The 24,496-nt window shown below is 57.4% G+C and overlaps 1 protein-coding gene and 1 long non-coding RNA gene across 9 annotated transcripts in view; both read right to left on the bottom strand.

Moving 5' to 3' along the window:
• Window positions 1-24,496, bottom strand: part of EIPR1 (EARP complex and GARP complex interacting protein 1) — an 83,822-nt gene that overhangs the window by 35,724 nt on the left and 23,602 nt on the right. For 7 of the 8 annotated variants that reach the window (XM_085015749.1, NM_001244207.1, XM_085015747.1 and 4 more), the window contains 1 exon segment: window positions 1,013-1,169. In XM_085015749.1, coding sequence (XP_084871875.1) covers window positions 1,013-1,169 — 157 coding nt within the window. 8 annotated transcript variants of the gene reach the window in all.
• On the bottom strand, window positions 12,348-13,671 carry LOC146404992 (uncharacterized). The gene is made up of 2 exons (XR_014842578.1): window positions 12,754-13,671; window positions 12,348-12,569 (listed from the first exon to the last, which is right to left on the bottom strand). It is a non-coding gene; the product is annotated as an uncharacterized LOC146404992 (long non-coding RNA).

The following is a 24,496-nucleotide window of genomic DNA, read 5'->3' as shown; positions in this document are numbered from 1 at the left end:
CTTGTCACCTCCTCTAGTAAACAGTAAGACTCTCTTCTCAGGGGCCCAAGGAGAGTGGGTCACAGCAGCTCCACGTGGTCCCCACCTGCCCTGCCTCGGTTACACATTTACACCAAGGTCTCCCCAAGACACCGTGACTTGAGGCCGGGTCCCCCGACTCTTCACCCCAGGTCCCCAGAGCCGGGCAGGCATGGGCGGCGGGCGCTGAATGTCTGCTGATTAACGTGTTTAATTGGCAGAGTGACTGAGGAAGGACCACACAGAGGGGGTGGCGCTCTCGGGCAAGTGTGCACGCACGCGCGCGCACACACACACACACACAGGCGTGTCGCTGCATTACTGAGCAAAACAACTGCAACCACGGCAACCATAAACACCCATAACAAGGGTACGCTCCCACGGGCCCTCCTGGAAAGCACGGCTTCCTGAGGGGGCCGCGGCTTCAGTGCCCAGACAGCTGCGCAGGGGATCCCAAGGAGAGTCCATGAGTCACCGCGGGGGCACACGGGCGACCATGGGCCAGGGAGCCCTAAGGGTGGCAGTGGCGCGTCGGCGTCCTGAGACCGCACGGGACATTTGGGGGAAACGAATGCAGGACGAGGCCTCCGAGGGCCTGGGACATAGCAAAACCTGCACCCGGGTGTCCACACCTGGTCCACAGAAAAGGAAATTTTAAGCCTTCAACCTGAAGCAACGCAGAAGTTACTGATGCCCAGGGCTGCTGAGTGAAGCGTGCGCCTGACCTAACAGACAACGGGCCTAAGAGCTGCGCGTGCCTGACCGCTACCCCGCGGGCAGGTGCCAGCAAGACCAACTCTAGAAAGAAAGGCGCCGATGCGGCTTCTCCTGGCTTGTGTGCAGGGGGGTCTCTGCCCACGTGTCTCGTCGGGAAAAGGACAGGCGTTGCAAAGAGGAGGCGGGCGCCTCACGCCACCTTCTGCAAAGACCGGCCAGGCCTCTGCAGGGTGGACCCGGCCTCCAGGCCTGCCCGGGTGCGCAGGGCGGGACCTACCAGGCGGTGCTGCCGCGGGCCGGGTGGTCCAGGTGGCAGAGCAGCTCCAGGGCGTGCGCAGGGCTGGCTGCGTCCTCAGGGGACTCGTGGCCGCCGGGCTCCAGCTCCGCAGGCATCCTCCACACCGCGGCGCACGTCAGGACTTTGCTGTCTGCAGCTGAGGGACAAGGGAGAGGTCAGGAGAGTGTGGGCGCCCCCTCCCCGCCCCCGGACCTGCAGACGGCACCCCGGCACACCCCCTGCCGAACCCGCAAGACACCCTCCCCCTACTCCAAAGCAGTAACATTTCAGAGAAAAAAATTAATTTCCTCAAAATAGATTTACTTCTGTTCTTCTCCAACAGTCCTTCCAAAAAGGGAGCAAAATTGGGGGCGGCGGGGGGGGATGGGGATATCATCACCAGAGGGGCAGCTGGAGTCTAAGGTGGGCATGAAACAGATCTTCCCAGAAAGCGTGTGCGAGCACCTTGCACAGGCCTGCAGGTGCCACATCCACACACGTACTAAACGGTATGAGCCGTGGTACTGGCCCGTCCACTGAGGGGAGGAGTGAGGGCCCAGCCCCACAGGCTGAGCCCTGCTGGAGAGCCACCCGGCGCACAGCCACGCGGGTACAGCCTCTCCCACAAACAAGAGCATGCCCACCAGAGGCTGCCTGGCACCCCAGGGGTCAGACTCCTGATCTTTAAGATGCTCCGGGAATCTGCTCATTCCGGGGTGCCTTGCAAAGCCACTTTGAGGACAGAGAGACTAAGCTCAGACGAGAGAGATGGGTCACCTCTTTTCAGAGACTGTGCCTGGCTCCAGGTCTCTGCCCCTCTTGACAAGTTTTCAGTGAGACAGAAAGACAAAGAAAACGCAAAAACACAGACTTAACATTATGTGATAAAACTGCACCATAAATTCCTAGCTATAAATCATCTCCAACTTGCTTTCCATTTCGTCCTAAGCCACATCTGTGCTAAACACGTTCCCCTCTTAAAGACGGTCTTCAGTAAATACGGATGAAACGATGAACGAGCAGGCTCAGCAACTGGTATCGGGGGAAGAATACAGAAGGTAGAAAAAGAGAGAACACTCGTGAATGGCAGTTCCTCCACACGAAATAAGGCACAAAACAAAGGACCTCACAGCACTTTCAAAAACGTCTCACTTCTCATTGGAGACAACGGTTCTACAACCTACATGCCAACCGATCGGCGGAGAAACGGAGCAGTGAACACGTGGGCCCAGAGCCTGCTCCCTGCTCCCTGGGTGTTACTATCACAACGCCACGACTACCCACGATCTGACAGCACCTGGAAGGATCCAGATTTCAACTAAGTCTTTCTGATCCCGCGCTCAGTGCTCAGTCACCTGCCTCACTGAAATGGCCTGCGTGACACGCAGGATCCCGCGCTCAGTGCTCAGTCACCTGCCTCATTGAAATGGCCTGAGTGACACGCAACTGCAACTTAAGAGGAACGTGGAATTCCCGCTGTGCTGCCGCGGGTTCAGGGTCACTACAGAGGCACAGGTCCGATCCCTGGCCCAGAGCACTGGGTTAAGGACCTGGTGTTGCTGTGGCTGGGATTCAATCCCTGGCACAGGAACTTCCAAATGCCATGGGTATGGCCATTAAAAAAAACAAGCAAAAAAAGGGATAATGTATATTGTCTATAACTTTAATCTTAACATTTCCATTGTCAATCATGAAAAAGCACGACAGTTGCTGTCTATGCAAGAAACTTTATTTATTTATTTATTTATTTATTTATTTATTTATTTATTTTTTGCTGAGATTTTCAGTTCCATAGTTTTTTTGCAGAGTCCATGGAATTGGCAATGGGACTCCTGAAAGAGAAGAATGACCAACCGAAGAGAGTTGGCAACTTCGAGTTAGAAAGAAGCAAATGCCCAAGACTCACCCAACAGAAGCACAGATTATATTAATCTTCCTACATAATAAAAAAATCAATGCCTAATCTAAAAAGTGATGGAAATACTAACATGGGGACTAAACAGTGGCTGCAGAGCACAAAGAGTGAGCTGCATGACACGGCAGAGGCAGTGGGCAGCAGAAGAGCTACTGTCCAGGAGAAACGACTAGCAGCGGAGTCCCCGCTGAACAACGCCTTCTTCGCAGACTTAGGCTCAGGTGTCAGGAAAATAACTCTTCCTGTAGCTGCCTGCTCACCCAGCAAACAGCTGTTAAGGGTGAAATAATAAATGCTTTCCCCTTGAGAGAGGATGGAGATGAGAACGCTTTGTGTTACAGCCTCTAGTTAAATTTACGCTAGAGGTCCTAACTAGCTCAAGACGGCAAGAAAAAAAACAATGGTACAAGAATAGGAGAAGACTAAAAATACTACTACTTGCAAATGACTATGTGTGTAGAAAACGTAAGAGAATTTACACATGTAGATGTTACAGATAAGAAGGGAATTCAGTAAATTGCTAAACACAAATGTAACATAAAAATCAATTGACGTCAAATTTTCGAAAACAGGGGGTTCCCATTGTGGTTCAGTGGTTAATGAATCCGACCAGGGTTGCGGGTTCAATCCCTGGCCTCGCTCTGTGGGTTAAGGATCCGGCATTGCCGTGAGCTGTGGTGTAGGCTGCAGACCCAGCAACGATCCCGCATTGCTGTGGCTGTGGTGTAGGCCGGCAGCTGCAGCTCCAATTAGACCCCTAGCCTGGGAAACTCCCTATGCTGAGGGTGCAGCCCTAGAAAGACAAAAGACAAAAAAAAAAAATTTAGAAAATAAAATTTGAAAAAAATTACCAGTCGAATTTAAAAAGTGAAATATCCAATAATATTTCAAACTAAAGATGTGCAAAATGAAGAATACTGCTGAAAGATACCAAAGACCTCATTAAAAGAGAGGTATACCATGCTCATGGATGGGAAGTTTACTACTGTAAAGAGTCTGTGAGCCCCCATCAAAGTTCAGTAGAAATCAACAGCCTGCTTCCTAAGTCCTAAAACTTCCATGGAAATGTGAGCCACCCGACAGCCAAGACAGCCATGCAGAAGAACCAAACTGATGGTTTGGCTGCAATCTGATATTTACTACTGATACACAGATAGATACACAGCCCAGAGAAAGAAAATGGAGTCTAGAAATAGACCTTCCAGAGACGGCTGCCTATTTACAACAAAATGCCATTTACTGGGGTGGACAAAGGATGGTCTTTTAAACAAAAGATGGTGGGTCAACTGTATATCCACAGCAAAAAACGAGCTGCATTCTACTGCACAACACCCCCCAAAACTAACTCCGGATACGCCGAAGATCATTGTGAGAAAGATAAAATAAAACAAATCTTTTCTAGAACACACAGTAGAACATCCTCCCAACCAGAATAAGCAAAGATTTCTTCATTGAGGCAGAAAAACCATTGATTACAAAGCAAAAGACTGATAATAACTTCGGCTCTCAGAAAGACACTGATTCAGAGTTCCCGTCGTGGCTCAATGGTTAACAAATCTGACTAGGAACCATGAGGTTGCGGGTTCAATCCCTGGCCTTGCCCAGTGGGTTAAGGATCCGGCATTGCCGTGAGCTGTGGTGTAGGTGGAAGACGCAGCTCGGATCCTGCGTTGCTGTGGCTCTGGTGTAGGCCAGTGGCTACAGCTCCAATTCGACCCGTAGCCTGGGAACCTCCATATGCCATGGGACCGGCCCTAGAAAAGGCAAAAAGACAAAAAAAAAAAAAAAAAGACACTGATTAAAAATGAAGCAAAACTGGGCGAAAATATTCAGAATACATATGTCTGTAACCAGATAAAGAGCTTCTGTCCAGAATATACAAAGAACCCTTATAACTTAATAATACGATACATGACCCAAGTTTTTTAAGTGGAGAGAACAATGAATCAGACACTTCACAGAAGAAAACATATAAATGGTTGACAAGCACCAGAAAAAATGCTAAATGACAACAATCGGAGGAATGCAAAATAAAACCAAAATGAGAGACGCGACCTGCCAGCCAGAAGGGCCGGACGCTGAGGTAAAGGCCATCACCACCCCAGGCGCGGGTGGCGACAGAGAGCGACCGCATCTCTCGAGGCTGCCTCGAAGAGCGTAAAGCAGTGCCAACGTCTGGACGGCGCTTTGGCAGGTGAGCATCCACTCACCAGGGGACCAGCAGCTCGAGTTCACCAGGAGAGACCGCCACAGAGAGTGGCTCGTTGGTACCTGGCTTTGTGACTCCCCTCCGATTCTGGCGGTTAGACCTGGCCCCAAGGCCAGAGTGTCCTGGGGATGGACGTAACTGCCAGAAGTCAGGGCGTAGCAATTAGCATAGTGACCAACCAAGGGTACAGGCCAAGAAAGGCCAACTGGCCAGAGACGACAGGAGACAGCACCCCACGGAGTAAAGCAGATGGCCCCCAACACGGCAGCACTGCCTGCCTCGTACGCACAGGCTCGCACACGCGAGTTCGAAGGGAAACAGGAGTTAGGAGCAGGGGCTGAGGGAGGAACCCCATTAAAAGTCATGATCCCTGGGAGTTCCCTTCGTGGCTCAGTGGTTAATGAACCTGACTATGATCCATGAGGACAGGGCTTGACCCCTGGCTTCACTCAGGGGGTCAAGGATCCAGCACTGCCATAAGCTGTGGTTGCAGACACGGCTTAGATCCCATGTTGCTGTGGCTCTGATGTAGGCTGGCAGCTGTAGCTCCAGTTCGACCCCGCGGTTAGGGTGAGGGTTAGGGCTAGGAGTTAGGGGTTAGGGGTTAGGTTGGCCCCAGGGTTCTAGTGAGTCACATGCCTTTTGAAAAGCTGCTCTGACCATGTTCTGGGCCCTGATGGATGGACCACAGGGCACCTAACCCTAACCCTAACCCAGTACACTGGGTACTTCCATAAACCGCGGGTGTGGCCCTAAAAAAGCAAAAAAAAGGAAGTCATGATCCTTTACCCAGGCCTGGTCTGAGCCCATTTCAGACCTGGAACCCACTGACGGGAACAGGGCCGGATGCCAGCAGTCGGGAACCCACCACACCAGGGCCGTGAGTGGTGAGGCGGGCCCCTGTCTGTCCCCAGAGACCTCCTGCTGCTCACCTGAGGATCGCAAGCGGGGCAGAGGGCCACACCCAGGCAGTGCAGGGCCCACTGAGCTCAACGTATCCCCTGTCCTCCTGCTAGACTGGGACACTTGGGGGTTGGGAAGTAAATGGACAAAGCCAGTCACGTGACCACTGGGCCTGCAGACTCGCCCGGCAGTACATCGTTTCGGTGGGACAGACAGCTGGCGGTGGGTAAGACGCCCACTGGCCCGTGGCCTGTGGTGGCAGTGGGTGGGAGCCTCAGAAGCTGCCCTCCCATCCCCGCCGTCAAGGGAGAGGGATGTGGGCCGCTTTAAGGATGAAGGCAGGCAGGCCAGCGGCCTGTTTAATCTCTGCAGAAAGCCGGGGTCCTGCTGGCCGACCGTGGGCTGCCATCAGCCCAGCAGAGGCGGAGCCCTGCTCACAGCGCGCTGCTGGACGCGGGGCTTTGTCAGAGCTGTTTCACGGGGCCTCAGGTACAGGACCTGTGGGCGCTGCCCCTCCAACCTGCTCCCTCACCCCCAAGAAAGAGGCCGGGGAACTGCCTGCTGTTGCGCAGGAGGAAACTGCGTGTGGTGTTGCCAGAGCCCTGCCGGCCCACCTGCCACCGCGATACAGTCCAACGCAGCTGGACGCCCAGCAGGTGGCACGCTGAGGCGCAACCTTGACCTCAGCAGGAGGGCAGGCGACACCCTGAGGAGGTCAGGACCGGCTGCCCGGAGGGGGCAGAGGTCCACTGGTTGGAAGACGGGGCACCGCATCCCACATCCTCCGTGGAGGTGCGATGCCTGGAGGCCTCCCCATTCTGGAGCCGCGCCCCACCCTGGGAGCACGGGGCCCGCCCAGCCCGGCGGCGTGGCCGGCTGCCTGCTGAGTGGGGCACAGGGCTCTGCTGCATGGCCAGGCTGGGACACGCGGTTTGGCAGACCTGCTGGTGGTAGAGACAGTACAGCCTCGGCTTCACAGAGGCCCCAGGGTTCTGGTGAGTCACACGCCTTTTGAAAAGCAGCTCTGACCATGTTCTGGGCCCTGATGGATGGACCACAGGGCACCAAGTGATGGAGTATCACTCCCGAGAAGGCTCGGTGGTAACCGCCAGGGCACGGAGGCGGGCAGGCCCAGGGGACACAGACCTCAGGCCACCCCCACCCTCAGTGCCCTCCTTCGCGCACACTGATGGCCAGTTAATTGCAGGGGGAGGAAGAGCCTGGGCTCTGAGCCTGAGGAGGGCGCGCTTGGGCAGGTGCAGCAACACAGCAGTGGCACAGAACAGCTGCACTCAGGGCAGCCAGGAAGGCAATGGGGGGGCACCGGTCAGCACCGTCCTCCCCCTCTGCACCCCCAAGGACAATGGCTGGTGGCCCGCTGGGCAGAGGCCAGCAGGAGGAAGGCGGGAAGATGAGACACAGGTCCGAGTCAGGCCCAGATGCTGCCCCCAAGGATGCAAATCACGATCAAAGAGTTAAATTAATAACACAAGGCCAGGATGGGCAGGTGCCTGAAGAGAGAGGCGGGTGACGCGTAAGAAACGAGGCGCCTTCCCTCAGGCAGAGGGAGGCTCTCAAGAGCAATGGACGCAGGGACGTGCTACGGTGGGATCAAGGGCCCAGGGACCTCAGAAAACAGAGAATGGCTGACAGGCCAAGTGGGATACAGTAAGGTGAGTTGGTTTTTGTTTGTTTGTTTGTTTTGGTCTTTTGAAGGGTGCACCCGCAGCATATGGAGGTTCCCAGGCTAGGGGTCAGATTGGAGCTGTAGCCGCCGGCCTGCCCCGCAGCCACAGCAACGCCAGGTCCAAGCCGCGCCTGTGACCTACACCACAGCTCACCGCAACGCTGGATCCTCAACCCACTGAGCGAGGCCAGGGATCGAACCTGCGTCCTCATGCATACTGGTCAGATCTGTTTCCTCTGAGCCACGACAGGAACTCCAGTGAGGTGAGTTAAGCCTCCAAGGACCAGCCAGGAAGGGCCTTTTTAGGAACAGATGAAGAGCGTGGAGGGCTGGCGACCTGAGGTCTGGCCACAGTGCCTGGCAGACAGAGAGAATTCAACCAATGCAAGGAACGAGGGGAGGCTCGAGTGTCCGCAGACACCAGGGATCATCCAGAGGAAGACCAGAGAGTGACAGAACTCAGCGCAGGCTGGAGGCGCCTGCCAACGTCCCCTTCCCTCTACGCGTGCAAAGCTGCAAAATTTGCTGAATCAGAGTGAGCTTTAGGTCCAAGGAATATGGTAGGCATTATCAGAAACTCTGCAAACCCTCGGAAGCAGACGAAATGGAAGGTAAACAGCACTAAATGAGAATCACTGGAGGTACACCCAGCGAGACATGCAAATTGGCTCTGAAACTCCAAGGATTTCCACATCGGCAGGAATCTCAACAGAGCCTTCAACACACACCCACCAGCTATCAAAGAAACCGAGGTGCTTTTAAGAAGGAAACCCGATCTTTAGAAGGAAAACTCTGTAATAACCACAGAGGCACTCCTCTTTGATCTCTGCGTTCAAAGCGCTCCTGAGGTTCACCTGCAACGTACCGGCCCGAGCTGAAGAAGCCCCGCTGCAGTGACCGGCCGCAGAGGGCAGGGTCGCGCCTCCACACCAGCCAAGCCTCCGGCAGGAATCACAGCCCTTCACCCACGGTGCACCCCACACAGGGGACTCCCCACCGCGCCCCTTCATCCTACAGCTGGGAAACCAAGGCCTGATGCCTTAACCACCCCAGCTCGCAGGCCTCACGCGCCGGGAGTCAGAGACAAGGTCAAGCCTCCCGACCCTGGCACAGCCCAGCGCTCCGGAAGCGGGGCTGCGCACTGCGTCTTGGCCAATTCGAGCTGGCCCGGCTCTTACAGGAAACAGCGCGCTAGAGGCACTCCGTGAGATAAAAAGACAATCGGGCACATGAATGGAAAAGGCACACGGAGGCTGCCAGCTGTCCCCCGCAGCGCCCGGGCTGCGGCAGGCTCAGGGCTCAAAAGAGATTACTGCCTTTCTGAGCCCCATCAGCCACTCCGGTTGGCTCCGCTAAAGGGCCAGCAGGGCCTGGCTGGGGACATAATCTTGTCCGAGGGCGCTGCGACTCGGAATCCGAGGGTGTTTTTAGAGATTTCTGCCGGCTCTGAGTCTGACACAGGCTGAGCAGAATGAAATGAGGCAGAATCCAGCTCCAGGAAGCAGCCGCCTGAGCAGGTACAACGTGGTGCGCCCACACTGAGCCCAGAGCTGTGCCCACAAACGCCGTCCTATACTGGCCTTGACCTTTAAATCGCTCCTGGAGAACACCCCCCGCAAAACCTGCACCTCCCGGCAGCGCAGGAAGGAGCCGGCAGGGAGGAACAAAGGGGAGGGCAGAGCCCTGCGCCTGAGAGGCCAAGAGGGATGGACAGGGAGACGGCACCGCAGGAACAGGCTCCCAGCTGTGATGGCGAGGGTGGATGGGTGGGGTCTGGCCGTGGGCTCCAGCGACAAGGTGGGGACAGGAAGGAAGTGCCGGCCAGAGAGGGCCAGCCCAGGGGCTCCAGCAGTGGAGACGAAAAGAGAGCGGGGCAGGTCCTCAGGCAGCCCCTGACCTGTGTGAGCAGCAGGACTCAGGTCTGGGCGGACACGTGCTCGATATCTGGACAGTGACCCACCCACGGTCTCATGAAACACCCTCAGCTGGCGCAGAATGGCCCGTGTCCCCCAAGACCCCAAGAGACGAGCTTATTTTTATTTTTCTTCTGCTCTCACTTTCAATGCAACTCCTTTCTTTCTTTTTGCTTTTTAGGGCAGCACCTGTGGCATATGGAGGTTCCCAGGCCAGGGGTCAAATCAGAGCTGCAGCTGCCGGCCTACACCACAGCCACAGCAACGTGGGATCAGAGCCACGTCTGCAACCTACAGCACAGCCAGGGCAACACGGGATCCTCAACCCACTGAGCAGGGCCAGGGATTGAACCCGTGTCCACAGGAACACTGTGTCAGGTTCTTAACCCACTGGTGTGTTTAGGTTTCTAGCAGTTTGCCCCCGGCTGAAATATCCGAGAGGCCCTTCCATAAAAACACCCAATCAACACAATTTACACAAAATAATTCTGACTCTTCCCTGTGAACAGGGGCGGGAGGGGGGAAGGGTCTTTGCACGTGGAGCCCGGGGAGGCAGCACGGGGTCTGCGTGGCGTGGGGGGCTCAAGGCTGAGGTGCTGGCTCCTCACAGCAGGTGACCGTCCTCCGCTTCCGTCTCCCCAGTGGAGAAACGGGCACCCCTCCTGCGGTGCCCCCGCTCCTGAGGCCCGTCTCCGGGGACTCCAAGACAGCGACGTGAGACAGGAAATGGAACACACGAATTACACCGTCCGTGAGACAGGGTGACCCTGAGCCTGACGGCGAGCCTACAGGGGCTGTGCTCTCCAGGCGGGGCTGTAAACGGGGCCTTGCCACCTGCAGAGGCCCCTGCTTTCCAGCCGTGCGGGGGCTACGTCACACAGCACGTGGTCTGCGGGACAAAATGCCCCACCCTCGGCCCACGTCTCTGGCCCAGTTGCTAGAACCGCACTGCAGCTTGCAGTCGTTCAGCTAAACCCTGCAAGGAGCCTGTTCTAAGGAGGGAGGGGAGATGGACTCTGATTCTGCACAGTCCCTCCTGGGTCCCCATGGTTCAGGAATGATCTGAAACAGGAAAGGGCGTCTCGTGGCCCCTCTTTCCTTCCTGGTCTTCTTAACCCCAGGGGTGGGGAGGTAGGACTAGCCCTGATGCCCGAGTCTTCCTCGTTCCCCGTTCATCATCCATCTTACGCAAAAAATCCCCCTTTAAACCAGCTTAGCCTCTCAGCGTCCACCCCTGCATGCGTTCTGCACCCCGACCCTGGGTCTGAGGACAGGCCAAAAAGACCACTGACACCCCCCCGCCCAGTTCCCAGGGAACAGGACCCCGGCCTCCTCGGTGCACAGGTGCCCCCCGACCCCCTCAACCGCTCGGGCGGCACCTCTGAGATGAGAAGCAGCACAGGCCACAGACAGACAGATGGACAGACCCTCGGCTGACCGAACCTGACCCCGGGAGGTAGGGCTGTGTGGGCTCAGTACCGGACGAACCTATGGGAAAGAGAACTCAGGGTGTGGCTGCTGAATAATGAGCTCGCCTTTCAGGTCTGGGAAGCGTCCAGCCAGATTCTTTTTTTTTTCTTTTTGTCTTTTGTCTTTTCCCAGGGCCGCACCCGCGGCATATAGAGGGTCCCAGGCTAGGGGTCTAATCGGAGCTGTAGCTGTCGGCCTAGCCAGAAGCACAACAACCCCAGATCCGAGTCGCATCTGCGACCTACACCACAGCTCACGGCAACGCCAGATTCTTAACCCACTGAGCGGGGCCAGGGATCAAACCCACAACCTCATGGATGCTAGTCGGGTTTGTTAACTTCTGAGCCAAAACAGGAACTCCCACCATTAGATTCTATAGTGCAGAAGGCTCCCCCCACAATGCCTGGCCCCCGGCTGGTGCCGTGAACAAGAGCCCCCCCAGGCACAGGCACTGCGTCTACCACGCAGTAGCTGCAGGGGGGCATCCACCCCACATACAGACGGGAGACCACGGCTCTGGGGGGGGGCAGCCAAGCCAAGGATGCACCAAGGACACATCAGCAGGTAGGACCCAGCCGTGACGTCAGCCCCAAGCTGCTGAGTCCTGGGCCTCGGCGTGGGCCTGCCGGAGAGACACAGGGCTGCTTCCGCTGCGACTAAGCTCCCCATGGCCAGGGGCCTGGGTGACGCGTCTCCCCACCATCTGGAGACCTGGCCGCCACGGCACATGCTTGACTGTGTTTGCTGGGTGGGTGGAGAGGCGCTGCGCCCTGCCCAGCAGGGCATCCACTCCGGGGTGCCCACCGCCAGCCCGGCTCTCTGGTTTCCTGAGAGGTGATGAAAACCAGCTCCTGCCGCCTCCTCCCCGGGACTCTTCGCGCCAGCTCTTCCCACCTCGATGCCCACCGCATTCCTGCATCCTCACGGCCACGGCCGAGCCTGTCCTCCCGAGAAAGCCCTGGACACGTGGTCTGTGCGGTTTAAGGACAGGACCGAGCTGGCTTTCTAACCAGTGGGGGCCCTCCCGCCTCACGTTCCTGTGGTTAGAGGTGAGTCTGGGCAGTGAGGAGCGGGTGCCCGGGGAAGGAGCCGGCAGGAGAAGCCCGCCCGCTCCCTCGCTGGAAACCAGGGACGGTCCTTTCCAGTCCGTCTTCCGCTTCTCCTGAGGGGCAGGAGGGTCCTTTAACCTACACCCACCGTCTCACCCCAAAACAAAGGAGGCGTTCGAACGCTGGACGTGAGGCGGATTTGAGGAAGCTTTAGTAGTTTTGGAAATTTTCACTCAAGTTAACCAACTCCTGCGAGAGTTACTACGGGGTGAACGGACGACTGTGGGATGCCAAGTGTTGCCGCTGAGAGGGGCCTGCCGTCACTCCGCCTGCTAGTGTGCTGGGAAGGTTCTTTTGCTCCCGACTGGGAGGATCAAGCACATTCAAGTCGCTCATGGTGCAGGAACGTGACTGTAAAAAACAGAAAGTCCTTCCGGTTACAAAGCGGCCGCGGCTGTGGGCCTGGAAGGACAGATGCTGACCGGAGTCGTTGCCAAGCAACGGGCCGCCTCCCCAGCCCTCCCGCCCTCCCTCCCTGGGCCCCGCAAGTGTGGCTCTGGGACTTGTCAGCCAGGGTGGGATGGCAGGCACTTGCCTCGAGTCCAAACGTGCAGATCCCAGTGGACAGGGCCGACCTCTCACCATCTCAGAGAGAAGCCTCCCCTTTCAGCAGAAGCTTCTCAGACGCGGCGGGATGGCAGGGGCGCCCCCGCCTCGGGGCCAGAATCTGACACAGACACATCTTATTCCAGACTCCGCACTTACAGGAGGTCTGCGGGCAGGCGGGGGCTCTTCTCAAAGCAGGGGCCGTCCTCTCTCCAAATCCACAGAGGTCCTGCCGGCACGGCGTCACCCTGGCAGCCAGGCCACCCCTCCCAGGCCACCCGGTCCCTGAACGCAGGACCTGCTGGCGCGACCCCGGTGCCTCCACACCCAGCCTTGGCCCTCATTAAAAGCATCTTCCAAACCCATGATCCTCACGCGTGGCTCAGCTTTCTGAGCCCTCATTGCCCGCTTTGCCCTCTTCCAAGAGCAGAAGTGCTCTCTGAACGCGTCCACTGGCTGGGGCGAGGCGCGGGCACTCGGCTTCCCCGCTAACTGGCGGCCCCTCTGCTGACCGCCTCCCTGACCTCCGGGCGCTCGCTGCTGGCCACTCTCCAGCCATCGGGCCCTCTGCCTGTCTTCTGTCTGGCTCTCCCCCTGGTCAGAGTTTCAAAACAAAGGACGCCAGCCTCAGGATGTCCTCCCCTCTGGGCAGACAGGGGTGGGGGTGACACGACCCACAGACCCCAAGACACCCCCGCCACCAACGGTGGGAACTGGGGGAGGGGACAGAGGGACGGGAGGCCCTGGGTCCTCACCCCCCTCGCCTGGGCACCACGTGGGGCGCAGGAACCAGCCCCCTGCCCTGCTGTGTCTGCTTCCCACCCACTGCGGGCAGGGGCTGCAGGCCCAGGGCCCGGCCCCCACCCAAGGCCGGTGTCATAATGTAAGAAGTCCTTTTCTAAGTCCCAAAGGTTACTCGACGATGGCCCCTCGTAAAGTTGCAATTTTGCCCCTTACATGTGGTGGGGGATTGGGTTGGAGAATCAAGTTCCCAGGAATCTAAAACTTAAAAGAGAAAAGTCTTTCCCCCAAAACATGGCCCCAGCAATCAACTCTGCTCACACTTCGGGAGGAAGTTTTCCTAAAGGTTATTAATTATATTATTAAAGGTTATTAACTTGGGCTTTGTCACAGCTCGTGTCAGCGTCTGTACTGAGGTTAAGGGGCCCAGGGCCTGTCAAGGAGCAAGAGGATGGGTTTGGGGGCAAACGGGACGCAGGGAGGGAGGGACTGAGCGGGACCGCGCAGGGCAGCATGGCTGGGACGCAGCGGCGGCCGGGAGCAGCTAACCAACACGGGGATCCTGCAGGGTCCTTCTGCAACCCACGAGGCGAAGGGCCCCGGACCACGTGTGTCAGCAGGTACAGACATGCCCAGCTGACTGCCCGGGGCACAGGGGCACAGGCCAGGCCAGGCCAGGAAGAGAGAGAAGCCACCAGAGCTGGTGGACCGCTCCACGCTCCGGGAGCCAGCCCCCAGCTTTCCAACCAGGATGTAAAACAGGACTAAACTTTACCTTCGGCTCAAGCCCTGGAGTCCCCAGCCCTGGGGACCTGCTCACCAGCCTTCACACTGAGGGACAGGCTCCCGCAGGTGGGGGACACGGCTCACAGCCAGCATCACCACTCAGACACGTGGAGGTCAAGAATTCAATTTTTTTGTACTTGGGATTCACATCGAGGGAAAATGGGATGCTGGCTTAGGTGAACAGTGCACAGTTCATCACACACCTGGATGCCCTCTCGGGATCGGATCCTGCTAGACACCGAACAGTCATCACGTGTAATCCAGCTGCTTTCAAAAGGGGTTGGGAAAGATGGCTCCTTCCTAATGCATTATAATGGCGAGCAAAATAATATTATTTTAAAAAGAGGTCATACTTTTAAAATCATCTTATCTAAACACAATGCACCCTCTGCTAAGACAGTGGTTTTAGGAATAACCAGCGTGAGCCACACTCGGGGCAACGTACTGGAGCTGCACGTTGTGGTGGCGACGCAATGAGGCTCCTTCCACAGCCTCGCCTTTAATCCCCTCGACAGATCTGCCAGGTATCACCTTTTTATATTATAGCATTACTGTCATTTCATAAATAGCAAAACCAAGGTTCTGAAATATCAACCATTTTCTGGGCTTTCTGGGAGAGAATACAATTAGATACTATCACATGGCTGAGGGTGTGGCCAGGATGCAGACGGATCTCTGCCTGGCTCCAAAGCTGTCTGTGCCCTTGTCCTGCACCACCCAGGGGACAGTGCGGTGGCCCTGGGCCCCTGTGTCCTTCTCTGTGAACAAGGCTCTAGTTCTGGCTGCCTGCTAAAACCATGTGGGACACCTTAAAACTCCTGACGTCTGCCGCTACTGCAAAACCTTCTGGCTCCAGCTAAGGCCAGGTCCGGAGACCTGCACAGGGAATCAGGTGACCCTAGAGCTCGGCCAGGCGGCGGACCTGCCACTTCATATGCTAATGGTTGTCACCTTCAAGCAGGCCCATAAACTAGTCGCCCAGCAAAGACAAGTGCCTAAGGTGACCCAGATGCTCCTACGCCACCATGATGGGGGCGGAGGGGCTTTTCTCCACAGCTGCCCTACTGTGTGCGCCTACCACGAGCATTTTGACACGTAGGTGCCATCACTCCTCCTTTACAGCCCGCAATTCCGAGTCTCAGAGAACCCAAGAAACCTCCTCAAGGTCACACAGCCTCGTGGAGGGCTGGGGTTCAAACCCAGGCTGGTCTGACTCCGCCCTGCCTCCTGTGATGAACAGAAAACAAAAATGCCCTCAGCTGCAAACATAAGGCCCATTTCTTCAGAATGGATTACTACGCATTAAATGTCCCCCACCTTTGTATGTTGAAATCCTAGTCCCCAAAGTGATGGTGGGGGCTTGGGGGTCGCGTCTCGTGACGGGATCAGCCCCTGGAGGGCCACCCTCCCTTCAGCCGAGGACACCACCGAGGAGCCAGGAGCAGGTGCTCGCCAGACACCGAGCGGGCCTTGGCTGGACGTCCAGCCTCCAGAACTGTGGGAAACCAGCTGCTGCTGCTAACCGGCCCCCGCGCCTACAGTGCTGAGCTACGGCAGCCCCGGCGGGGTCAGACGAGGCCCCTCTTTCTTTTTATTATTAGGGTATAGTTGACTTATACCGCTGGACGGAAGGGTGACCCAGTCATTCATACGTATACACACACATACGCACACACACGTTCCTTTTCTCACATTTCCATCATGTTCCACCCCAAGGGGCTGGCGAGAGCAGGACCTCACGGCTCATCCATTCTAAATGGAATAGTTTGCATCTACCGACCCCAACCTCCCGTCCCTCCCGCTCCCCTCGCCCCCGCCGGCAATCCTGTCTGTTCTCTGGGTCTCTGAGTCTCTTTCTGTTCATTTGGTTCTGTTCATTTGGTAAATAGGTTCATTTGATTATTTCTAAATATAATAAAATATAAGGCAGGCAGAGATGAGAGGGACCTGTTTTACAAAAAAAAAAAAAAAAAAAAAAACCCTAAAGCTAAATATAAACCTCAGTGGCTGGATCTCAGAAAAAATAGCCATGAATAGGAGGGAAAAAGGTTTTTCCACATTAAACGAGAAAAGCCATTTCAAACCCAGAATATAAGACCCTCAGCTCAAAGGCAGAGGCTTCCAGCCGAATGAGAACTGCCGTCTGCTGCCACGGGCTGAGGCTCCCTGAGGCCGCTGCCACCCCTTGTCGAGGCGCCTTGGCTTCCTCTCCATCACGACCGCTGACAAACTACCCCAGCCCGAATCCACACACGCACAACGTGATTTGCTGAATGACGAGCTCAGAACATCCTGGTACCCAGAGCCCTGCCACCAGCCCCGGGGCCACCAGCGAGGCCCACCCCAATGGGGCCTCTCCCAGGGACGTTTGGCAGGTAAAGGGCATCGTGGCCTCTGGGTCAGGAGGAGGCTGCGAGGGGGCTCGCAGCAGGGCTGCAGGCACCCCAGGGGGCCAGCCTCGCGGTCCCGACGTGCAGACACCTCTGGGCTCCGAGGGGAGCGTGGGCAGCCTGGCCACGCGCACCTCAGCGGACCCCCCTCCCCCCAGCTCACTGCCCCTCCTCCTGGGCTTCCAGGGAGCGCGGTCCTCACGGGCGTCAGAGCAGGTGTCTCCAGACAGCGGGTGACGTTCTCACAGGCTCCAGGGAAGCCCTACCGCGCGAGGAGAAGTGAGTTGTGATTTTAAGGCAGTGACCAGGTCATCCTCACCTTTCTCACAGGCGACTTTGACCCTGCCCAGAACCCCGCCCGTCAGATGTCCTGAGAGCACCTGTAACGTGGTGCCAGGGGAACACAAGCCACGCTGCTCAGTAAGGTGTTTCTTCTTGGAGTTTAAGCCAATGAAATGGTGGCTATTTGAACATCGCAGACGCCAAACCCCTGAACAAATACCAACGTTAATAAGCCTTAGTTGAATCCAACATGAAATGATATACTCCCTCTTCCACTTAAAAGGACCAATCAACAAGCAGTCACATGCAGGAAACATAGGGGGTTTTTGGGGGGGTTTGTTGTTTTTGTCTTTTTTGTCACTTGTTGGCCGCTCCCGCGGTGTATGGAGGTTCCCAGGCTAGGGGTCGAATCAGAGCCGTAGCTGCCGGCCTACCCCACAGCCACAGCAACACGGGAGCCGAGCCGCGTCTGCGACCCACATTACAGCTCACAGCAACACCGGATCCTTAACCCACTGAGCGAGGCCAGGGATCAAACCCGCAACCTCATGGTTCCTAGTTGGATTCGTTGAGCCACGACAGGAACTCCGGAATATTTTTTAAAACATAGGTAAAAATGAACTTTAGAGGAGTGACCGTGTTCATGGGCCCAGCGCCGGGCACAGAATGACGTTCCGCCAGCTCAGCTGACCTCAGATTTGGCCGAGACCTTGACTTCACCTACGACCTCAAGTAAAACTCCTAGCCTCTCAGAGTCCACATCTGCGAAATGAACACCCCTGGTTACCTGAGGCAGTTTCAAAATGCCACAGTGCTGTCGGGTCAGTTGCAGAGACTGTTTTCCCCACCACAGGTGCACCTGCCACCTGCACCCGGACGGTGGGGGAGGGTGCGAAGGCCAGGCTTGAGGGACAATCCCGCTAGAGCCCCCTCTGCGTTCCAGGCACCCTCGCCCCCACCCCCGCCCCCTCCTGGACGCCTTGGGGTCTCAGCCGAAGGCCCTACACACACGGCCTCCACTCTCACAGTCGTCCCTTCTCTTTCATGGCCGCACCCGCGGCAAATGGAAGCTCCCAGGCCTGGCACCGAATCTGAGCGGCACCTGCGGGAACATCAGATCTTTAATCCACGGGCCGGGCTGGGGATCAAACCGGCACCTCCACAGTAATCTGAGCTGCTGCAGCGGGATTCTTAACCCACGGAGCCACGCGGGAACTCCTCACAAGTGTCTTCTACTCGGTCCCCACGAAGCCTGCCGAGCCGTCACCAAGGGCCTGGGGCTGTCCTCCCTCACCCTTCCCTGTCCAAAGGTCAAGGTCAGACGGACTCTGAGCACTGACCCGACAGCCCATCACAGCCCCCGCCTGCCACACCAACTCCATGAAAAAAAAGAATCATCCAGAAACAGAACTGGGAAGCTGACCGACACCCACTGATTCCGGGATTATTATTTAAGGACGTATTTCAGGACTGTCCCTGCCGCACCAACACCTGATGACCCAACATTGTGTTTGTGAGGCAGGGGTCACCAGGGCACACCTGCGACAAAGACACACCTGCCAGGTTACGAACGCGGAGCGAATGACGAAGCCTGGAACCCCAGCGCTGATGGCAATTCCTGCAGCTGCCCAGAGCGTCCTCTGACTGCCTTTCATGAGGAGAAGGTGCACTGGAGTCTGCAAAGGGGGTGCTGCAGGCCCGCCCTGAGGAGTGCGACGGGCCACCCAGCCGGGGACAGGCAGCAAGGCAGGTCTCCAGGGCCTCCGAAAGTGCAGGGGCGAGGCAGCTCCTGGGACAGGCAGGGGCCAGTGCTCACCGGGGACGGGGACGTGCGGGTCTACTCGGTGTAAGAGGACAAACCACCCCGTTTGTAAGCACCCCTTCTGGGATCAGCAACTCAGTTCCCAGCAAGACGAAGCAGACGGCCAGGAAAACGCCTCCGGCCTCAACAAGCTGGAGAACAGGCCCTGCCTGTGGATGGCCAGGGGACAGCCCCGGGAACGTGGGGACTCTCCCAGCCAGGCTGCTGGGTCCGGGGACGCGCTGACTGCCTCCAGCTGCACCTCGTAGTCACTCCTGAACTGCCAGCCTGAACACAGCTGCCGGGCAGGTGCTTCTATCCCCGTAAGTTAGGTCGACAAGTCACACCGCTTCCCTCCAATTCAGACTGGCCACATGTAGGCTCAGAGTGACAGCCATAACAAGAAAGTTATGGTGGAGGAATCACAAATGAGCTGCAATCTCGGGATACTCAAGTGCACCTTATAAAATGTCTGGGGTGATGGGGGAGGTGGGTGGACGGGGAGTCTGGGGTTAGCAGGTGCAAACTATGACATTTAGAATGGATGAGCAATGAGGTCCTGCTGGACAGCACAGGGAACTCTGTCCAGTCTCCTGGGACGGACTGTGAAGGAAGAGAATATTTAAAAAAAAAAAAAAGAATATATAGATATGTATGAGGGTCACCTTGCTGTACTGCAGATATTGACACAACATTGAAAATCACTATAATTTTCAAATGAATGAATAAATAAAAGCTCTCGAGTGTTGGAGGCGGCAGGCGTTTCCCTGAGGAACACAAGGGAATAAAAGCGACGGCAGGGACTCGGTCTGAACTCACTCTGGAACCAGAGCGGGAGGCGGGAGGTGGAGCGGCAGCTGCTGAGGGCCTGAGGGGACCTGCACAGGGGCTCGGGGGCCACCAGGTGCAAGAAGGCCCACGAGTACTTCATAACAGGGCCCCCGAGACTACACAGCCTGGGGCAAAACCCCCAGAGTTTTGAAAGGGAAGGGACACAGTCACTTGGGGGGCTCCAGATCCAGCCGTGTGAAGGCCTGTGGACACACAGCACAGGGAACTAACTTCCCTGAGCTCTGCCAGTCCTGAGTGTGAGGCAGGTGCCAGCAGGGCATCTGGGGGTCAACGGGGGACCTGCGCGTGGAGGGGGCCCTGCCTGCACCCTGCAACCCCTGGAGAAGCACGACCTTGCAGCCCTCGGGAATCACAAGAAAAGCTGCCTTAAGAGAAGAAAAATAAACATCAACAATCTGGGGAGTTCCCTGGTGGTGCAGCAAGTTAGGACACAGCACTGTCACTGCAGTGCTCAGGTCACTGCTGTGGCTCAGGTTCGGTCCGGTTCGGGGAGAGGGAAGGCCTCCCGTCCCACACCCCTTGCCACGTCCCCTCGCCCCGCCCGGCCCTGGGGGTTTCTTTCTCTAAGCAGCAGGGCCTCCTTCTCAGCAGCGATGGCTGCAGGAGGCTGGTCCGACAGCGTCCGTTAAATGACAGGCACTGGACCAAGGGACACGGAGAACCAGGGACGTCGAGGGGGAGGAGGGGCGGGTCTGGGCCACGGCCAAGGGGTCACCACCCGGGGAGCTGGCGCCAGTTCCGGGCAACGTTGCCATGGGGGCCGGGCCTAGGGCTGACCCCCACCCAGACATGAGCTCTGCCAGGGACAGAGTCTCCTCCAGACGCCGGCACTGACAGGTGGGAGCCTGGGTGGCCTGGCAAGGACAGCAAAGGGCCATGTCTCCGGGTCCTGACCTGCAGGACTGGCATCGGAGCTGCAGGTGCACTTCAGGTGTGAGCTACCAAAGCCGCCTCCTGCCGGGGACCTGCTTCCACCTGTCACCACGACCCCCTTCCCCAGAGCTGGCAGCTCTGCAGCCGCCGCACCTGCCACAGTGGGGCTCCTGCTGTCCCTGCACGGGGTCCCCACTGGTCTTGCACAGGGTCCCTGACCCCAGGGAACTGGAAACCTGATCAATTTCCACGAGGGGAAAGGCGCCTAATAACCTAGGATCCCCCACTCGCAGGAGGCTGTTCAGAAGGTGGTGAGCAGCCCCAAGGAAGGCAGGTGTCCCTGCTGATTTCCGAGTGCCAGTGTGAGACACACTTAAGGCCACAGCCTCGGATCCCGGAAGAGCCTCGCCCTCTGCTGGCGAAGCGCACATCCCAGCCTGTGGCCTGACAGCGCCCGCTGGCTCAGAAGGGCTCCAGTTAGGAAAAGAGAAACGGCTGCCACTAGTCATTAGCAAGGATGAGGCCCAAATAAATGGCTGCTGCACGTTTGCAAGTGGGTATTTTCTATGGTCCTACCTTCGAATTCATTGACTCTTTCCTCTATAACATTCAATCTATCCAATCCATCGAGTCGTTTCAGTTTTTTTGTTTGTTTGTTTGTTTTGTCTTTTTAGGGCTGCACACGTGGCATATGGAGGTTCCCAGGACAGGAGTCAAATCAGAGCTGCAGCCGCCGGCCTACACCACAGCCACGCCAGATCCGAGGCTCATCTACGACCTACACCACAGCTCACGGCAGTGCCGGATCCTTAACCCACTGAGCGAGGCCCGGGATCGAATCTGCATCCTCGTGGATCCTAGTCGGGTTCCTCACCACGGAGCCACGACGGGAACTCCTGAGTTTTACTCTCGGTCTTCATGGTCGTCAGTGACAGGACTGCCACTTGGTTCTCCGCTTTCTCCTGTCCCTTTCCTTCCCTTCGTCTGGGTGGCAGCCCTGGGACAGGGGAGCCCCAGCCGCCCCCTGTGCACACAGCCAGGGGCATCCACCAGGCTGGGGGTCAAGCCGATGACCACGTCTGTGGGAGGACGGGACGAGGAGCTATTTGGACCTTAGAGGTGCACTGTTAGCGCAGAACGAAGGGCAGAGGTCAGGGGTCACTGAAGACTGACCACAGCAGAGAGGTGTTTGTCACGTTTTTCCCCTGAGCCTGAAGAACACAAGCGGTTTCGGAAGAAGAGGGTGTCTGGGAGTCTGTAAAAGTCACTCTTCCTAATGTTCTGGTTGGAAAGAGCAGAAATACTTTAAGTCCTCAAAGCTCTTACATGTCTTGATGATTTAAAAACAGCAAATTAACCTGAACTTCAGGGCAGGTCTGTCCTGTGTTACACAGAACACGTCAAAATCTGCGGGTCCACCTGCCCTTGGGTGCGACGTCTCTCCTGAGGACAGAAGTATTTTAAATGTTTCTATCCATTCGCCTTTGGCACACTGCTAAACTCTTTATGGTCCTCTCCCCCACAAGGCATGGGGTTTTTTCTTTTCCAGATAAACAAATTGGCCTGGTCTTCCACCCTCTAGAGGAGATAATCACTGGGCGGGGGCGGGGCGGGGGCGACGTGCCCTTGGAACCTGGAACGCGGTGTGTCACCTGCAAGGCCCTGAGCACTGAGCTCCCTGAGCCTCTGCTTTCGTACTGCTCAAGTGGATCTGGGAGGACGTCTACACAGCACACTACCGGAAAGACCACCCGAAGAGCTCGGAGGTGCGTGGGACATGTGGGAGAGGCTCTCTGCCTCTGGGGCTTTCGGAGCTGAAGGACCAGCTCTGGAGTTGCGCACTCTCAGGTCAGACTGGCTCTCAAAACGTAACATACAGCTCTTTAAATACACTAACTGCTGATCGTTTATCTTTTAGTAACTCTTCGCTCAGTTTACTAGTTCTTTGGATGAAGAATCTGGGATCTGAAAAGTGTAAGGATGTCCACAGGTTTTGCAAGACCACACAGGTCTTATCCCATCCAGATGGGGCCTCTCCATCCAGAACCTGGTCAAGGAGTCTGTTAGAAACAAGGTTATAAAGCAAGATTCCTACTGATTCTTCTTTCATGACCAAAGAGAAAATGCGTGCAGAGACTCCAACTTCTTCACAGTGCCGTAATTTGGTATGAAAGCAACCTGGCCGCTCTGGGGCAGGCTGGTGACCAGTGGCAGGAGTCAGACAGCGTGGCCAACCCAACCCAGTGCACTTCCAGCAACTTGGGATCGGAAGTGACCCAGCGCTGAACAAAGGCTGAGACGTTAAGGACAGACAGTGTTCCGCAGGGTCTGTTTTGCTGGGGGCGGGTGAACTGCAAACACTCCCAGGAGTCAGGACTCAGTTTGTTCACACTTGAAACACGTGGGAGGCAGTCACGTGTTTGTATCTGGAAACAACCTGACGTTCCCGAAGGTTCCCTCCTTTCTCCGCTCACTGATTTCACCTGAGACTTGAGCGGGGGCAGGCCCTCCGCCCGTCCAGGGGCCGGCGGCCGGCGTGACACGGGACCTGCAGGAACTGAACCCCGGCCCTCAGCGTGGGTGCACGTGCCCATCGGCATCTGCTGGACATCTCCGGGGACAGTCTCCCGTCTCCCCCAGGGGAGGTCCACCCGGTCCCTGGTCAAGCGGTGGGTCTCCTGCGACAGCTGCTGAGCCTGCTGGCCCCGCAGCTCCACCGGCTGGCCGGGAGCGCCCCACTCTGGCCACAGCACAGCCGTTCCCTCTTTTCGAAACCAAAGGCGAGCTCTGGGCCTCCGGGTTCTGCTCCGTGAAACGAGCCGGGGCCACTGCAGGTCCTCTCCTCCGCCCTGCGTGTGCCTGACCGCCAGGCCCTCCCAGCCACCCACCCCCTCCGCGTCGGGGACAGAGGCCAAGCTGACACGGACGCTTGAGGAAGGAAGACCCGTGTCAGGCCATGTCCTTGCCAAGGGGAGGACGCTTCATTCCAGGGCAGAGGGCACCCCAGACCCAATTATGGCCTGTTTCTGGGGCTCCTCCCAGAGACCCTTACACTGCAGTGCATTTTCCCTGATTCGCCCAAATGCGAACCTCTGCCACTCGGTGCCTGCGCCCCCCGCACCCCCACCCCGTTCTCAGGACCTGCCCCCTGTTCTCAGCGGGTATTTTTAACACACTATGAAACCTGAAGCTTTGTCCCAGACTTACTAGTGAAGCCCCCGGATAAGGGGGGCAGCCCCCCCCCCCAGGATCCCATGGAGTCCCGACTCCAAAGCCAGGAGCTGGACGTGAGGAGCCCAGCCGGCCGCAGCCCCCGGAGCGGCCACCGGTCCACGGGGCAGAAAGTGCCACTCAGAGAACTTGAGGTCCAGACACTCGGTCAGCCGAGGGGAGGGGCAGTGTCCGCCGCGCCCCTCGCTCCACACAGCCCGCACTCGGGGTCCCCGGGAAGCAGCCTCCAGGACCCTGACTCCTGCCCAGGCTGACTGGCGGGAGGAAGCAGGACACCCCCGGTTCAGGCCCCGCCGCCCCCATGCCTCCCGCCAGGCCCTTGTCCGCTGCCCCCTCCTCTTCCTCTGGCTGCTGGGGGCAGCCTCTCCTTTAGCACCGGGTCCACTCCCTGGGGGCTTCATACCCCTGATAGCCAGAGCTGCGCCTAAAACTGGGGGCCCCAAGGAGCACTGCTGAGGGAACAGAGGGACGAGAAGGGCTTGGGCAGGCGGAGGGCCGGGCAGGACCAGGGGAGCACGCGGACGGCCGCCTTCCTGGCCCCCGCTTCCCCTCCTGCCTCCCCCGCCAAGGACTAGCTGGGGATGAACCGAAACTGACAGCCGGGCCTGCCAGGGCGCCCGCGACAGCTCCGACAGCTCCGGGCAGGCGGGACACAGCCCGTTCCAGGGTAACCCCTCGCGAGGATGCCCGCCTCAGACGCCAAGGAAGGGCTGTGTGATGGTGACAGACGGCGGAAAGGCTGAGTCTCACCTCCCGCCCCATCTCCCCAGAGCCCA

This window comes from Sus scrofa, chromosome 3, assembly GCF_054392235.1.
Source record: "Sus scrofa isolate SSC_HxYL_T2T_F1_AM1 chromosome 3, Sscrofa_HxYL_maternal_Yorkshire_Landrace_v2.0, whole genome shotgun sequence".
Lineage (NCBI taxonomy): Eukaryota > Metazoa > Chordata > Mammalia > Artiodactyla > Suidae > Sus > Sus scrofa.
The sequence above is the reverse complement of the archived record's forward strand: the minus strand, read 5'-3'. Positions and strand labels throughout refer to the sequence as shown.